Raw genomic sequence first — 18,563 nt, 5'->3', positions numbered from 1 at the left:
TACTAATTTTAAAAATAAGCAACTATAAGTTTAAAAAAAAATTTTTTTTTTCTCTTTTTACCCTTAATAAATCTAAAATGCGGAAAAAAGTCAGTTAAAAAAGATAGCCCTATGTCACGGGGAAAAAACACAGCAAAAATACTGAAGAAAAGAAAATAGGGCAGTAAAACCACCACAATGGGAAAATCCCTAAAAAGTGTCTGGTCCTTTAGGACCAAAACACCCTGCTGGTGAGGGTCCGTTCACATCAGTTCTATTGCTAACCTCCGCTGCTGACCTCGGACAAGATGAAATAGTGCAGCATGCTACACCACAGTGTTCTGTGAAAAGCTAGAAGCCCAGGCAGAAACTGAACGGGCCCATTGTGGTCAATGTAGACTGATCCCATTATTAGGCCTCCTGTTCACAGGCGAATATTAGCTGCGGAATCTATGGTTGGCGTCTGCACCGCGGATCCACAGTAACTGCCGACCTTAGCATGCCAGGAGAAATCAATTCTTACTTCACACTTGTGGAAACCAAGGGCGTTTTCCGCAAGCAGAGGTAAAATTGTGGAAGGTGCCATTTTTCTGCGGATTCTGCATGGACAGCAAAATCTGCAATAGACATTGTGAAAAGATGATGGATTCTGCGTCATTGCTAGGCGATGATGCGGGAAAAGTAGGAGTTTTAAAAAAATCTGTTCCGTGCAAGTCCGATGGCTCGCCGTGCGAATCCTCAGCAGTACAGATGCGAAAGAAAGTAAGTAGGGGCGGGCACCGCTGCCCCCAGGGCTGGATTCTGCATGCGGGAGGCCTAAGACGGATCTGTTTGATCAGGGGGTGCAGTTTTCCTGCTCCCCAGATGGAATACGGAAAAGGAACCCCCAAAAAGCTGATGTGAACAAATTCTATATAAGATCTAGTTGACTATTTTATGTTAGTGGGTACTATTCTGCCCACTCTCTACTATCACTAGATGCAGAAGCATGTGTTGCCATCACTAAGGTGCCAGCTTGATCCCAGAGCCACAGGAGTAGAGCGCCCTGTGCCCAGCGTGCAGTAATGATGGTGTACATGGCAGGAGTCCTGCTGGGGGTGTCGTGCAGCAGAGAGGAGGGCGCAGCAGCATTAGTATTACATCAAATGGGCTGGGGCAAGACGAGCCCAACGCTCCTGCTCACCAAAAAGGGGCCAGAGTGCCCATCACTATGCCCAACTAGCAAGGCGGCAGGGCTGTGGGCGGGCAGTAACCCATTGTATCCGGGAGCCTAGTTTACTGAAAGAGAAAGTAAAGACAGGGGGCGCTGTGCCTGCAAAAGTCCATGGCATGCGTCTGTGTGCACAGGAGAAGAAGGAAAACAAGGAAATGGTGGAGGGAGAGCTGCCTGGCGCTTCCCCGCCAGCCCCCCGGGCCGCGCATTGATGGGTTAACCACGCTCGGGCCGAGGAGGATGGATTACGAGTTTAAGAGCAAGCTGTCTGCCGAGCGGGAGCGGGTGGAGGACCTCTTTGAATATGAAGGCTGCAAAGTGGGTCGTGGTACCTACGGGCATGTTTACAAAGCCAAGAGGAAAGATGGGTAAGTGGCAGCGACGGGAGGGAGGGCATAGGGGCGTGTATAGGGCGGCGTGTGCCCGCGCCCTCACTACATACGGGCTTTGTGTGCAGCACACAGGCATGTAAGAGGTGCAGGGAGACATGGAGTGGGCGGCTGCCGTCCGCTTATGGACGGGGATGTGGTGCTGTAGTTGTGCGCGGAGCTCCCGCCTCCCCGGCACACACCCGGGATGCTGAACTTGTGTGGGGGGAGGGGGAGCCGCGGCTACAAATGTTTATGTTGGGTAAGCCAGCCTTGTGCCCGCCTCCTCCCTCAGATGCCTCCACAGCCGTCTGACAGCAGCCGCTCGTCCCCTCCTTCCCCGCTAGGATGGCTCTGACAGGCTGCTGGGTGCTGCACACTGCAAAAGTTACACACTGAGGACATCTTGTTGTGTCCCATTTCTCCCCCATACTGTATACAGTGCGGACTATGAGGCAGCACTACTATCTGGGAATATGAGCAGCCCTACTACTGCTATGTGCGGACTATTAGTGAGCCCTACTGTGTGCGGACTATTAGTGAGCCCTACTGTGTGCGGACTATGAGGCAGCCCTACTGTGTGCGGACTATGAGGCAGCCCTACTATGTACAAACTATGAGGCAGCCCTACTATGTACAAACTATGAGGCAGCCCTACTATGTACAAACTATGAGGCAGCCCTACTATGTACAAACTATGAGGCAGCCCTACTATGTACAAACTATTAGGCAGCCCTACTATGTACAAACTATTAGGCAGCCCTACTATGTACAAACTATTAGGCAGCCCTACTATGTACAAACTATTAGGCAGCCCTACTACGCGCGGCCTCTTGGGCAGCCCTACTACGCGCGGCCTCTTGGGCAGCCCTACTACGCGCGGCCTCTTGGGCAGCCCTACTACGCGCGGCCCCTTGGGCAGCCCTACTACGCGCGGCCCCTTGGGCAGCCCTACTACGCGCGGCCCCTTGGGCAGCCCTACTACGCGCGGCCCCTTGGGCAGCCCTACTACGCGCGGCCCCTTGGGCAGCCCTACTACGCGCGGCCCCTTGGGCAGCCCTACTACGCGCGGCCCCTTGGGCAGCCCTACTACGCGCGGGCTACGAGGCAGCCCTACTACGCGCGGGCTACGAGGCAGCCCTACTACGCGCGGGCTACGAGGCAGCCCTACTACGCGCGGGCTACGAGGCAGCCCTACTACGCGCGGGCTACGAGGCAGCCCTACTACGCGCGGGCTACGAGGCAGCCCTACTACGCGCGGGCTACGAGGCAGCCCTACTACGCGCGGGCTACGAGGCAGCCCTACTACGCGCGGGCTACGAGGCAGCCCTACTACGCGCGGGCTACGAGGCAGCCCTACTACGCGCGGGCTACGAGGCAGCCCTACTACGCGCGGGCTACGAGGCAGCCCTACTACGCGCGGGCTACGAGGCAGCCCTACTACGCGCGGGCTACGAGGCAGCCCTACTACGCGCGGGCTACGAGGCAGCCCTACGACGCGCGGGCTACGAGGCAGCCCTACGACGCGCGGGCTACGAGGCAGCCCTACGACGCGCGGCCTCTTGGGCAGCCCTACGACGCGCGGCCTCTTGGGCAGCCCTACGACGCGCGGCCTCTTGGGCAGCCCTGCTACGCGCGGCCTCTTGGGCAGCCCCGCGACGCGCGGCCCCTTGGGCAGCCCCGCGACGCGCGGCCCCTTGGGCAGCCCCGCGACGCGCGGCCCCTTGGGCAGCCCCGCGACGCGCGGCCCCTTGGGCAGCCCCGCGACGCGCGGGCTCTTGGGCAGCCCCGCGACGCGCGGGCCATGAGGCAGCCCCGCGACGCGCGGGCCATGAGGCAGCCCCGCGACGCGCGGGCCATGAGGCAGCCCTACTATGCGGGATTATTAAGCAGCCCTACTATGTGCGGGCTCTTGGGCAGCCCTACTATGTGCGGGCTCTTGGGCAGCCCTGCTACTGCTTTGGGCGGACTATGAGGCAGCCCTGCTACTGCTGTGTGTGGAGGTTCCAACCCCTCTGAAGGGATTACACGTAGCCGGCACAGTTTATATATGAAGCGCAAAAGTTCTTTGTTTGTGTTGTGTACAATTCCACAGTTCTGGTCAGATTTGAGTGAAATTTTGTATGAGCGTTCTTTAGCACCAAGTGATGAATACTAGCGGAATTAAAAATCGAAAACTCACCAACTTCCCCTGTAATTTTTGTTGCCAATAGCAACCAATCACAGTGCTGATTTCATTTCTTATACTGCTGAGGTAAAATGAAAACTGCGCTGTGATTGGTTGCTATTTCTTAGACAGCTGAGGTAAAATGAAAACTGCGCTGTGATTGGTTGCTATTTCTTAGACAGCTGAGGTAAAATGAAAACTGCGCTGTGATTGGTTGCTATTTCTTAGACAGCTGAGGTAAAATGAAAACTGCGCTGTGATTGGTTGCTATTTCTTAGACAGCTGAGGTAAAATGAAAATTGCGATGTGATTCGTTGTTTGTAATATCATCCTGAAAAATGTTCACAGATCCTGTATTAGCGTAGGCCGGACAAAGCTGGCTCCTGTCTACGATATACCACTGAAACTAACTTCTTGCATGGTGACACTAATGTAGTCACTTATGACATTAATGAGCACTTACGCTAAAAGACATTATTGAAGATGATTGCGCGTAAGATTGATGTGCCAATTGTGCAACACCTCATAATCAAAAAAGGAGCTGTTGTACAAATATGTTGACGGAAAATTTAGAAAGTTATGGCTGTCAGAATATGGCGGCAGAAAATTAAATATCTTTGAGAAAAAAATGTAATACAGCAAAAAAAACCTATATAAGTTTTGGTATCGTAGTAATCGTACTGACCCATAGTTATGTCATTTTTTTGTAATGTGTATGCGGTTGAAAGAAGATGCACCCAAAGATGGCGGAATTTAGTTTTTTTTCCACTCCACTTAGAATTAAATGGTACGTTACAAAGTACCATTAAAAATACAACTCTTCTCACAAAAAAACAAGCCCTCAGATATCTACATCGATCGATAAATAAAACAGTTGTGATGTTTTTTGAAAATGGGGAGGAAAAAACTAAAATGATTAAAAAAATGAAAAAAAAAAAAAAGGAACGCATCCTTAAGGAGTTAAGAACCGGGGTGTTTCGGTCTTAAAGGACGAGACACCTTTTAGGGATTTTACCCATGTGGTGGTTTTAAGGCCCTATTTTTTTTACTTTTTCTTCAGCTACCAAAATTATTTTTGCAGATTTTTTTTGTGACATATAGGGCTTTTTTCACAGAAATTTTTCCTGGTTTTTTTTTTTTCTTCGTTTTTTTAAAATTTACAGTGTTTTTTTTAGCATAATATATTAATTTTAAAAACAAAGTATGGGAATGGGTTCCCCATCTTGTTTGGGATATTTTGATATAATTTGTATAGTTTTGAATGAATGGGCTGGTATGGTGACGGTTTAGGTTGGCGTTAGATGTGGTTGTTTTTTTTCATATATTTTGACGTCATATTAGACCCAGTTACAAGGAAAAACATCCTCATGTGAGAGTGACTGTCAGAGCTGACCTGAGTCTGCTAAGGCCCTGCAGCTCTGCTGTGTGATCGCTTGATCGAATAGCGAAAGCAGCACTTCTCTTTCTCTGTCCTCACTGACATCCGAGGACCTGAACTGCTTCTGCGAGATTGCAGGAGCTTTAGGCCTCCTTCACACGAGCGACAAAGTCGCATTCCTACAATACTACAAATCGCATGTATGAGAACCCCATGCTTTCTTATGGGTTACTTCACACATGCAATGTTTTGTAGCATGCAACAACCTGACACGAAAACCTCACGGTTCTGGTGATATGTCCACGACACGTGAGGTTTTGTAGCCCATGTTTCGCTATGGAGCCTTCCTCTCTGTTGCATTGCACGAAAATGTAGTTTTCATGCAGTGCAATGCAACTTTGACAGTAGGAAATCCTACTGTCAGAGCCCTAATCTAAGTCCTGGCTGCAGGAATAATAAATAAAACAACATATACATTACCTCTCCAGTGCTGTCAACCCGTCTGCATCTTCTCCCCAAGTCCCTGGCACTATTCTCCTTCATTATCTTCTGGCCCAGGATTGAAAATCACGCCTCCTGGAAGCGCTGGCTGTGATTGGCTGATACTTAGCCAATCATAGCCAGTGCTCGATGAACCAATCACAGCCATTCATCAAGTGCTGGCTGTGATTGGCTAAGCATCAGCCAATCACAGCTAGTGCTTCCAGGAGGAGGGGATTTTCAATCCCTAGCCAGAAGAGATGAAGAAGACAAGTGGACCGGGGACCAAGGAGAAGCTGTAGTGGAGCCATGGACAGCACGTCTTGGTGATGTATGCTATTTTTTTTCTGCAGTTAGGGTATATTTTCGGAGTAGGGCTTATATTTTACCACCCCCCCCTCCCGAAAATCCTCGCATTTAGGGAAACTTTGTAGCACCACAAAATCGCTGTATTCCCACGAAAAGACGCAGCAAAATCGCATGGACCAGTGATGCTATATCACTGCAATTTTCTCTCCACGATGCTGTGTCGCCTGTGTGAAGGAGGCCTAAATCCTATGCAAAATATTTACTATTGGCTGACATTCAGGGCTCCCTTCACAGGGGCGACACGACATCACCACGAAAAAATCACAGTGATATTGCATCGCTCCACCGTGCGATATCGCTGCATCTTCTCGCCACAATACCGCAGCTTTGTGTGCTACAAAGTTGCGCGACTTTGTAGCACCACATGCGAGGATTTTCGGGGGTGGGGGCTTAAAAATATATGCCCTAATCCGAAAATAAGTCGTATTTGAAGAAAAAAAAGAAAAGTATACATCATCTCTCCTGCATTGTCTAGGGGCCGCCGTAGCTTTTCCTCGTATCCCAGCACTGCTTCTCTTCTTCATCTTCCAGCCATTCAATCACAGCCATTCATTGAGCACTGGCTGTGATTGGCTAAGCGTCAGCCAATCACAGCCAGCGCTTCCAGAAGGCGGTGATTTTTTAATCCCCGGCTTGAAGATGAAGAGAAGCAGTGCCAGGACCCGGGGAGAAGCTGCAGCGGCATCAGAGAGCGCTTGTAAGGTGATGCATGTGATTTAAAAAAAAAAATTTTCCTGCAGCTAGGGCTTAGATTAAGCGTCGACAGTAGGATTTCCTACTGTCAAAGTTGCATCATAGCGCACAAAAATCGCGTTTTCATGTGATGCAACAGAGAGGAAGGCTCCATAGGGAAACGTGGGCTACAAAACTTTGCATGTCGCGGGCATATTGCCGGACCCACGAGTTTTATGCGTCAAAAAGATTGCATGTGTGAAGGAACCCATAGGGAAATATTGGCTTCACATACATGCGATTTGTAGCAACGCGACAAAAAACGCACAACTTTGTCGCTCGTGTGAAGGAGGCCTAAAGCCCAGAAGAAATCAGTGTATATTTGCAGCGCTTGGTCCTTATCGGGTTAACCTATAACACTTAAGAAATTTTTATTTTGAAGCTAGAGTTCTCACATTTCTGTCCACTCAACCCAGAACTTACTAACTCTGACTTCACAGCTTTGCTAAATGCCATTAGTATCTGAACAAAACGTCTGCCCCATGGCTAAAACCCACCACTGCTCCATGATTAACAGTGCCTTCACATGAGCGTTATTTGACAGAAACTAAATATTGATACTATACCGTGTCTGAACACTACCATACAGTGACTGAATAGTACTGCCATACAAATAACCAAATAATACCACCATACAATAACAGAAATATACCGCCATACCATGATCAATTATTAGCACAATTCAGTGACTAGCCACAGTCAATGGCTCACAGAAGACTAGGTCTCTAATTGTTGTTGGCTTTCCCCTTTGTTTTCTCATTGGTGAAGACATTCCAGCTATGACTCCTCTCTGAAGAGTTTACCACCAAGCTCTTGACAGTGACATGTGCTTCCTCATGACATCCACCACCCCATTGCATCTGCTGATGGAAGAAGGGGCTCACACTATTTCCAGCTTTTGAATAAGAAAAACATAGGCACCTCCTTCACAAAAATATGCACATCCTTGTTCAATAAATCAACCAGCAGACGTTCAGGAGGGGCCTAGATGCCTTCCTGGAGATGGGTCATTGATCCAGAGAATTATTCCGACTGCCATCATTTCCCTCAAATATAGGGCAATTCAGATCGATCTCAAAGGGGTTTTTGCCTTCGTCTAGATCAGCTCTTTCAGGATAATAGGTTGGACTGAATAGGACTACAAACATTATACTAAACACTGACGTGTAAAAGCCCCCCATTCCCATTACAGTTTAGTCTTCCAAACCCGCTGATAACTATCATTCGTGTGACAGTTGTTGAAGGTGTATGGCACTTTATACCTGCCCTAAAAAAGTCAAGAGAAAACCGCAGATACAAAACTATCCAAAATAAGTTTGTAGCTGACTGTTCTCACATACTTTTGAGTTTAGCAGATTTGCAGTAAAAAAAAAAAAACCTTCCATGAGGACCACCAAGTGATTGGGAATTACAGTAATTATTTTGTTGCGTAACTTAATGACCTGATTGATTCCATTTACTGATGCTATCTTGACATTGTAACACATATTGATTAGGTCAACATGGAAAATCTCCTAGGGCTACATTTTCATGTTCGCATGTTTTATTAGCTGTATTCCAGTCTTACTGGTTGTACTAGATTTGTACTAGCCCCAGGCTGCTTTACTGATAACATGTAAGGGCCCTTTCCCACATGCTTTAGGGCTTTCCCTCTCTGTGTTCCATTTTTGAATTGCAAATAAAAGAGGAATAATCGTTTCAGTGTTTTTTCCCATTGACTTCATTAAAATTAAAAACCAAGCAAGAAGCAATTCCATTCCATTAGGTTTCAGAATTTTTTTCCTGTATCTTCCTGTTCCCAAAAAAGGAAATCCTTTTTTTTTTTTTTTTGAAAATCCATTGAAATCAATAGTAAGAAGAGCCTGAAACTTTTATTTCTGTTTTTAATGCATTTCTCTGTTGCAAAAACGAAACTGAGAGATATAAAGCCCTAATGAAGCCCTAACGCAGATGAGCCTAAGTAAATGTTCACACAATGTCAAAGCCTATGGTTCCTTCCAGGGTTCTGTCTGAATGCTGTTTCTAATGATTCAGATGGAACCCTGGGGCAGAAAGGCCAAGAGGAAACAAAGGTGCTCTAAAAACTCCCCTAACAGACAGCTACGAACAGGTAAGTAACTATTTAGGAGTGTATTTTTGTAGACATACGTGTGAAGATAAAGCAGTACATTGCCTTGTTTAGGGACAGTAGGGCTTGTTCACATCAGCGTTAGAGGATTCCTTTTTCCTGCTGTGTTCAGGGAGCGGGATATAGGCACTTCCCAGCTGAACGGCCCAGTGTTATGACGGAACGGCTCAGTCTTATGACAGACTATAATGGCGGTACGGGATTTTCAGCAAGCAGTCCGGCATTCTGCAGGAATTTACAGGACGAAATGGCGCTGCTTGCTGATGTGAACAAACTAAGTGTGCCCAGATAATCTTTCTCTTCCTAACTGAAAATTGCCATGCAGTCTCTTCACTGTTTTTCACTGCATCATTGCACTACTTACTTATATCAGCGTTAGATCTCTTTCCCACGAGCATATATCGTCTGGCGTTTTGACGGCCAACCGATATACGCTATCATCTGGGGCGTAGAAGATTGGGAGCGGGCTTACAAATTTAACGTTTGTGCACCCATACACATGGCATGGACCCAGACCCATATGCGCCGAGGTCACCATGCCGTCGCCCCTTTCCCCTCCCTCCCCCCGTGCAGGCTCACCTCTGCTCTCCTCCCTGCTCGTTCTTTGCAATGGAAGGGGACGGGGTGGAGCTAAGCGTCGACCCATCCCGCCTCCTCCCATTGATGGCTATGGACAAGGGGCGGCGAGAGGACGGGAGCTTAGCCATGCTGCTAAACACCCTCCCACCTCTGGCCACTGCCATGGACTCCCATAGGAGCCCATGCAGCGGCCAACGTATTCCGGCCCAAAAGTTCCAGGACTATCTTTTGAGCCCGACTTAAAAAATGCCTGGCCCTATATTGACCGGCTGGGGGCTTTTACGTCTCAGGAATACGGCCATGTAATCTGATGCATTGGAATCCAATGCATCAGATCACATTGATGCATTGGATTCAGCCGGCCGATATACGCTTGTGGGAAAGAGCCCTTACAATCACACATAGAAAGTTTCATCCATCCAACAACTTCTAGGGGAGGGATTATTTTACAATGAGTGTTATTTATACAGAGGTTTTTTTTGTCGGTCACTCCTCGAGTGTCTCGTTTTTTTTTCTGAACTAAAACTCAGTTTTGATAACCTCTCTGGGTATTGTAGTCCGCCCATTCCATTTATTACTTTAGTTGCCTGTCTTTGAACTGCTCAGGTCGTTCTTGAGTACTGCTGCCCCAAACTGTCCCCAATATCCCCGGTATGGTGTAAGCGTGTGCGGGATGCTATGGATTGTGTTGGTGTGATTTGCAGTATGTTCAGATGTAGCAGAATTAGTGCAGATTTTGGGCAGCATAAAATCCACATCAGAAGCTGAGTCACAATCCACATCTGTGGTGCAGATTTTCGATGATGATCCACAGCAGAGTTAACCCCTCCAATTTTAGGGCATCCACAGACAGGCGCATGTGCAAATACGCTTGCCACTATGAAGTGTATTTGCACGTGAACCTGTCAAAAGTTTTTGGGGGGGTTTTTTTGGCGCAAAAAAAAAAATCAGAAAGCTAGGTCCTCTATCTTTTCTCGCACGTACAAAAACTATGGTCAAGAAAGCTGGGGCACGCTAATGAAAACAAAACCATTGCAATCAATGGCTTCATGTCATCAATTGTGCTCATCCGAAAAAGCTCTGCAGTGAGGATGGGCCTCATGGGACCCTTGTTCTTGCATGGGGTCTCTCAGCGGGGCAAGACCCTCACAATCAGCAGGTTATCCTCTATCCTGCGGATAGGGAATAACCTGTGCTAAAACTAGAGAAAAGTATAACCCCTGCAACTCTGAATATTAGTCTTGGGGGAGGGCGACTTTTTTTTCTCACAATTCACACAGACAGGGAGGGCACAGCTATAGGACCACCACACCTGAAGTGGGAATCATAACTCTGGAACTGGACCACTGCACTGTACCTCTCTAGCAGACAGTCCTTCTTTAGTGCCTAGCACAGTGAGAGGAGGGCATAGTGCACAGCTGCCATACACATGGTGTCCAGCAGCAGCAGAATGATGATATCATTATCCAGCTGTGCTCCACTACGTGCACGGCGTCTGCCTCCTCTCCCCTCCTCTAACAGCCGCAATCAATCACGCGTCCGGCATTGTGATTGGCCGTCAATGCACTCAATGTGCATTTAGTATATGGCAGTATGCCTATGGTGTCCCCTATATTGCCCCCAGTAGTAATAGTGACCCCCTATATTAGCTCCACTGGTAATAGTGACCCCATATATTGACCCCAGTAGTAATATTGGCCCCAGTACTAATAGTGACCCCCTATATTTGCCCCAGTAGTAATAGTGACCCCCTATATTGGCCCCAGTAGTAATAGTGACTCCTTATATTAGCTCCACTGGTAATAGTGACCCCATATATTGACCCCAGTAGTAATATTGGCCCCAGTAGCAATAGTGACCCCCTATATTGGCCCCAGTAGCAATAGTGACCCCCAATATTGGCCCCAGTAGTAATAGTGACCCCCTATATTGGCCCCAGTAGTAATGGTGACCCCCTATATTGGCCCCAGTAGTAATGGTGACCCCCTATATTGGCCCCAGTAGTAATGGTGACCCCCTATATTGGCCCCAGTAGTAATGGTGACCCCCTATATTGGCCCCAGTAGTAATGGTGACCCCCTATATTGGCCCCAGCAGTAATGGTGACCCCCTATATTGGCCCCAGTAGTAATGGTGACCCCCTATATTGGCCCCAGTAGTAATGGTGACCCCCTATATTGGCCCCAGTAGTAATGGTGACCCCCTATATTGGCCCCAGTAGTAATGGTGACCCCCTATATTGGCCCCAGCAGTAATGGTGACCCCCTATATTGGCCCCAGCAGTAATGGTGACCCCCTATATTGGCCCCAGCAGTAATGGTGACCCCCTATAATGGCCCCAGCAGTAATGGTGACCCCCTATAATGGCCCCAGCAGTAATGGTGACCCCCTATATTGGCCCCAGCAGTAATGGTGACCCCCTATATTGGCCCCAGCAGTAATGGTGACCCCCTATATTGGCCCCAGCAGTAATGGTGATCCCCTATATTGGTCTCAGTCATAATAGTGACCCCCTATACTGGCCCCAGATGTAATAGTAACCCCTATATTGGCCCCAGTAGTAATAGGGTCTCCCATTGCCACCCCAATAGTGAAGGTTTAGCAGTGCGGATTACAATAGGGGCGATTGGGGCGGTCGTGGGCCTCCTCGGAGTCTTGGGCCCGGGGCGGTCACCCTAATCGTTGGCTCGTGTGATCCACGTTGATATGCCGATCACAGGTCCTGGACTTTCATTTACAGGTCCGGTAATGCTACAGGGGTGATTAGAGAGGGGACCTAAACCTTCCATCAGAGCCCCTGGTAATCGCTCGCGGAGCCGCAAGGGCTGTGCGGAGCATACTTTAAGAAACCCTGCCCTACACTGTCAGTGCACTGATAGAATGCAGTTGTGACCACTTACAACCACAGTCTCTCAGTGGGAGGAGCACTTGCCATGGGAGTCTGCAGCCTGTAATTGGCTGCCAACTCCCCAGGTAGCAGCCCTCCCCTCTCCGAATGCTGACTGTTTTCGTGTGATGCAATAGAAAGGCAGGCTCCATAGGGAAACATGGGCTACAAAAAAATTGCAAATTGCGGCTGCATAGAGCATGCTGAAATTTTGTAGTCTCGCAATGTCGCAGGCTACAAAACATTGCCGGTGTGGAAGAACCCATAGGAAAGCATGGGCTCTACATACATGTGATTTATAGCACTGTTGCATAGCGAGAAAATTGCGCAATAAAGTCGCCTATGTGTATGCGGCCTCAGTCTCATTTCCTTCACAGCAGTTGAACAGGAGTGGTGCTGTGCTTGGAAAAACTGAGGGTATGTTCACACGTGCGGATTTGGTGCAGATTTTTTGCAGTGGAATCACCTGCTGCAAATTTGCACCAATTAATGCAGATTTGAGTGCAGATTTTCTGCAGACTTCACTCCTGCAATTGAGGGGGTAAAATCCACGGTGAGTCCACATCAAAATGTGCACCATCTACTGTGGATTCGCTACCTATCTTTTTGCTGCTGAAAATCCACAGCAAATCTGTCACATGTCAACAAACCCTATTTGAACCATGGCACCTAATTAGTGTTCATTAGGTCTTCATTCTGAGGACTGAGATCCTGGAAGTTGAATCCTCACTGATCATTAAGTGAGGGCATAGCCTAGCGACATCCCTTGCCTTGTAATTGTGGGAAACCCCCTTACAATATGGTGCAGTCTCTACTGTGACAGCTAGGGAATCCGGAGTGGGTGTCAGGAACCTCCTAATTTGTTTCCTAGCAACCTGATTACAGCATAGAGCATTCCAACTGAACTATGTGTTTTCAGATTCTGAAGGGTTATGCACTTCTTTATGTGAAGGGAAAACCCTTTAACCCCTTCCTGACCAGCCCATGTAAATTAGCAAATTAACAGATTGCTCATTGTGCCCGCTAGCCCATTAACGTACCTGCTGAGTTTGATGGCACTTCTGCATGCAATGTAATTGGCAGGATTGGGCTGTCGTTCTGACAGCTTGATCCTGTAATGTGACTGCGAACTGAAAAAAATCAGTTAAAAGGGTATTCCAAGATTAAAATCAAATTCCAAAATAGTGCTATAGTAAATCTATCCATTACCTTTCCTCTGCTTTTTTTGCTCTCCTCCTCATTTTCCCACACACAGCTCATGAATACTAAATCCCACCCGCTAAACCAATGACGATCATCTAGGTGGTCTTATTGTTTCATAAAGCTGTATAAGGGCTCTTTCACACAAGCCATGTTTGAGAGCTCAGATAGCCACGCTAAAACAGCTCGGCTATCTGAGAGTTAAATTGTGTGAATGCATAGCAGCCACGAGCACATTGCTGCTGCTATTAGCGAAATTAGCTCCCCCTCCCTTGGCTAGCCAGCTCCCATAGGAGTCTATGGGAGCCGCCAGTGCTGCGCTGTCAAAAATAGGACATGTCCTATCTTTTGAGGTGAGAAATCTGCTTACAGTGAATGGCCGCTGCTTACAGTGAATGAAGAGGAGAGAGAACTCTCCTCCAGCTACCCCACCTCCCTGCTGGCCGCTCTGTCAGCAATTCAGCCATACTCACTCCTGTGTAATAGCATGTGAGCGAAGATACACGGGGACTGCCCGACACTCGTCCAATGTAAATGGGCCTTTAGGGGTAGAGCCTGTATCACTGTCACCAGCTTATCTGCAACTTTAATCTTCTTTCATACAAGAGGACAATGCTAGTGTGCAGTGCACTTCACTTCGGTATTATTGTATCTTGTCACCACCAGGAAGCAAGGGGTTGACAGGGCTTGCATGAAGATACGCCACTGTCACACCCCTATCTCCTCATTGGTAGACGTTTTTCAAGTCCTGGAAGGTCCAACCATCGTCGGTCTTGATTGTAGTGTGCCCTGGAGGGTTAGGGTTAGGAATTAGTATTCCAGATAGATTTACATTATGTGCTGTAAATGCTTCCATGTTACAGCGCTAATATGGAAGCATTTATAGTTTGTAATCTAAGCCTAACTGCAATACTAATCCCTAACCCTCCAGAAAATGAAGAGAATGCTGCGATTTACCACAGGTAAAATGTGGAAGTGGGCCTTGTGTGCATTGGGCCTTTTTGGACCAAATGAGTAGATAAACACAATATCATGAAGACTGGTTTCAGACAGGATTTGAACACCAGCCTCCCATGTCAAAGGCAGCATTCTTAGCCACTCCATATTATGTGGGGACTAGAGATGAGCGAGCATACTCGCTAAGGGCAATTACTCGATCGAGCATTGTCCTTAGCGAGTACCTGCCCGCTCGGAAGAAAAGGTTCGGCTGCCGGCGGCGGGCTGGGGAGAGCGGGGAGGAACGGAGGAAAGATCTCTCTCTCCATCTCTCCGCTCCCCCCCCCCTGCCCCCCCCCTGCTCACTGCCGGAACTCACCTCTCACCCGCGCCAGCAGCCGAACCTTTTCTTCCGAGCAGGCAGGTACTCGCTAACGACAAAGTTCGATCGAGTAATTGTCCTTAGCGAGTATGCTCGCTCATCTCTATAGAGCAATACAGACCTTTTACATTCCATATCCTTTTCCTAGTGAATGTAATGCAGTGGAATAAATTGTATACTGCACATATACACTATCCACAAATGTAACCTTTATTGCTTATCTACCCACTGTGATATAACTGGGCTGTATTAGTGAGCATGCACAGTCCTGCTGCAGCCAATGATAGAGTTCAGCACTCGATCCCTGAGCTGTATTTTGGGCTGCAGTGCCCGTGACATCCTGTTAGACCACCTGCACACGCGAATATTTGCATTGCGTAATCCAGAGCAGGTTCCGCAGTAAATGGCATGGAATGGAATAGCGTTTTTTCCTTCACACAAGCGGAAATCGATTGCGATTTTCTGCTTGTGGAGGGAAAATCGCAGCATGTTCTATTTTAGTGTGGTGTCGGCACAGATGGCTCCCATTGAAGTTAATAGAAGCCATCTGACCCACAGCCCTTCCACAGTTAACATTGCATAAAGGTCGCAGTACCCACCTAGTAACGGCGCAGGAAAATCTGAGCCGTCCGGACCATCCGCAGTACAGATAAAAAGACAGGTACGCGGTGTCACCGGCCAGGCACAGGGTTGGATTCCACTACAGGATCCCGCATCCGGAACCCGACCTGTTCACGTGCAGGTGGCCTAAATTGAGCAGGACTGCAGCCTATAAATAAACAGCAGCGGAGGACTGAACAGCACCGCAGGCATATAGCAGGAGAGGGGAGTGTATGGCTTTGTTATGTTACTGCACTTCACAGGAGTTTTACTGAAAACATAAAACTTGGAAAACACCATTAACACAATTTTTAGTATTGTGTGCTAGAATTGGGTAAAATTCGGTGATTTCCCCAATCAGTTGCTTCCTAAAGGCTGGTTCACATGAGCATTGCTGAAGTCTGATTTAACGCTTTCCAATCCAATTTGTATCCTGGTTTTCCTAGGGGGCTTACTCTTTTTCTGCTGTTATACAACGGCGCTATATGCTGGCTAAAGCCAGTATTGCATGAGGTGACATGTTGTACAGGCTCCAACAGCAGAGAGGCTGGCAATAAACAGTAAGAGAACCACGACGGACGTCTTCCAACATCGGAGCTGTACAGCCTAAAATCATAATGTCTTCAGACGTCAGACAGTGGATTGGAAAGGGTTAACAGCAAGAGGAAACAGCATAGCGTGCTGCATTATTTCATCCTGTAAAAAGCCAGAAGCCTTGTCGGAAATCAAATAGATCCCCTTATAGTCAGTCGGGTCCGCTTTGGCTCTGGCATGAGACGGATCTGCTTGGACATAGGGTGTTGTATTCCTGCTCCCAAAACAGTCGGAAACAGAACTGCTGATAATGAACTAGCCCTAATGCAGCCAAACTTTTCTTTGCTTACTCTAATTTGCTTACCACTGTGTGATAACATTTTGTAGAGACTGTGGCCCAGACACTGATTACTCATTATTGGTATGTCTTTACACCTGACCTACTAACCTACTTTGTGTTGATGTTGCAATAAAACCTACATGCTTTAGCACAGAAATGTTTCTTGGGCTAGTGCTGACTACTTTTATGTACCACACCCGCTTTAATTGTCCTTACAAGCCCTGTCTATTCCCTCTCATATCCATTATCTCATGCAGATCTTTTGTAGGCACTCCCTTACTCTATTCTGACTTGCCTGCTTTAACAAATTTTTTAACTAATTTCTGTTCTTCCAGATCTGAGTATTTTTATTACCCAAGGTCCAGTTAGATAAAACTGTTTATTAAATCACTCACAAAGAATAGGGTGTGTTTTAAATACAGATATTTCCACCTCAACATTTGCAGCCTGTGATAAGTGGTACTTCTTGACCCGATGAGTGTCATTGTGAGCCGTGTCCTAGGGGCCACATATGTACAGTAGTTGTCACTATAGCCGATTAATGGGCATTATATACTAAGGCCTCTTTCACAGGGGAACTGCAATTTTTGTCTGCTCACATTGCATTGAGGCAGAAAATCACATGAGCGAGAGGCAGCTATGACCAAGTCGCAGCTACATCTCCTGTTTTTTCGTCCATTTAGCTGAACTGGCTGCGGTGTCTATACGCCACCGCCCGGAATACCGTCACCCTCTCTGCCCCTTGCCGGCTGCCAGCAAAGGGAGTGGGACGTGGCGGGAGCTTAGCAGAGCTAGTCGTGCTAAACTCCCTCCTCCCTCCCCAGCCTATGGGAGCTGCCAGCAAGGGGAGGGTGAGCCTTTGATAAACTCCCTCCCCTTTCCCTTTTTTGATGGCTCTCATAGGAGTCTATGGGAACGGCCATTATATTACATAGGGGTGCACTTACTTTTGCAATTAGTATTTATTAATCGAGTTGTGGCCCCTTTTCTTTTCGTATTTAGGGCCTAAAGAAAGCTTGCGCTACATTTCATGCTTCTATGACGCCGGGAAGTTACATTATATAGGGGTGCACTTACTTTTGCAATTAGCATTGAATAATCGAGTTGTGACCCCTTTAGATTCTTCCACTTAAATGTGCCACCATTTATGATGACTCTTTGAGTACGATCACTCGGCCAGTTGCCTTATCAATCCCATATTTGGTTATTTTTTTCAATAAGTATGGTATGTGATACTTTGTCAAATGCTTTACTAAAGTGAAGATATACTATATCCACCACATTTTCATGATCAACCCAGTTGGTGATTCTGTCATAGAAGGAAATTAGATTAGTCTGGCATGACTTGTTTGTTACAAACCCATGCTGGCTCTGGTTAATTACTTCATTTTTATCCAAGTGTTTGCTTACATGCTGTTTAATAATTTGTTCAAAGATCTTTTCCTGTGCAGAAGTCAGGCTCACAGGCCTGTAGTTTCCTGGATGCCACAAGTTCTCAATTACTATTGCAGCGAGACAGGCATTCCCTGCTAGGCAGTGAACCCTGTGTCACTAGTGATATAATGTACACTGACCTGCAGGAAGCAGAATGCCAAAAATGGACACTACATAACAAGAAGAAGAGGATCCGGCTGGCTGGAGGTGAGGTGACCCGGGGGACTGGTGGAGTCAGGAGAAGATGCAGTAAGAAGACTGCCTGGAGAGGAATAGATAAGTATTGATTTTTTTTTTTCTAATGCTAAAACCCGTTTAAGGCTATCAACTCTCCTTAGTTATTAATATAGTTTAATCTCTCACTGGTGCTGTCAGGGGCGTAAGGGAAACACAAGATTACTTACCAGTATACGTTTTCCAGGAGTCTATGACAGCACCACTAATCTTTCTCCCTACTGCAGTATTAGTGTTATATTTTACATAATAAAATGTATTAATTTTTTAAGTATAAATGTAAATAAAAATGAATAAGCTAGATAAGGAGAACCAAATCAAACAAATGAGTCAAAAATATTAGACTTTGTAATTTTATTTATTGAGGAAATTGGTCCATTATCACATCTGTGAATGGCAAAAGTATGTGAACCTTTGTATTCAGTATCTGTTGCGACAGCCCACATCCCCACCTCTAGCAGCCATAATTGCATCTAAACATTTCTGGTAATTGTTGATTAGTCCTGCACATCGGCTTGGAAGAATTTTCGCCCATTCTTCTGTACAAAGCAGCTTCATCTATGTTATGTTGGTGGGTTTCCTCCCATGAACTGCTCACTTCAGGTCCTTCCACATCATTTCTA

General features: G+C 47.1%; 1 protein-coding gene across 2 annotated transcripts in view; it reads left to right on the top strand.

Moving 5' to 3' along the window:
- The first annotated feature begins 1,211 nt into the window (after nucleotides 1-1,211).
- CDK19 (cyclin dependent kinase 19) overlaps nucleotides 1,212-18,563 on the top strand; it is a 177,921-nt gene continuing 160,569 nt past the window's right edge. For both annotated transcript variants that reach the window (XM_066606997.1, XM_066607002.1), the window contains exon 1: nucleotides 1,212-1,560. In XM_066606997.1, the coding sequence (XP_066463094.1) occupies nucleotides 1,304-1,560 (257 nt within the window). In that variant the 5' untranslated portion in view covers nucleotides 1,212-1,303. The remainder of the gene's footprint in view (nucleotides 1,561-18,563) is intronic.

Source organism: Eleutherodactylus coqui, chromosome 1, assembly GCF_035609145.1.
Source record: "Eleutherodactylus coqui strain aEleCoq1 chromosome 1, aEleCoq1.hap1, whole genome shotgun sequence".
Taxonomy (NCBI): domain Eukaryota; kingdom Metazoa; phylum Chordata; class Amphibia; order Anura; family Eleutherodactylidae; genus Eleutherodactylus; species Eleutherodactylus coqui.
Note: the sequence above shows the minus strand (reverse complement) of the source record. Positions and strands in the feature narration are given on the sequence as shown.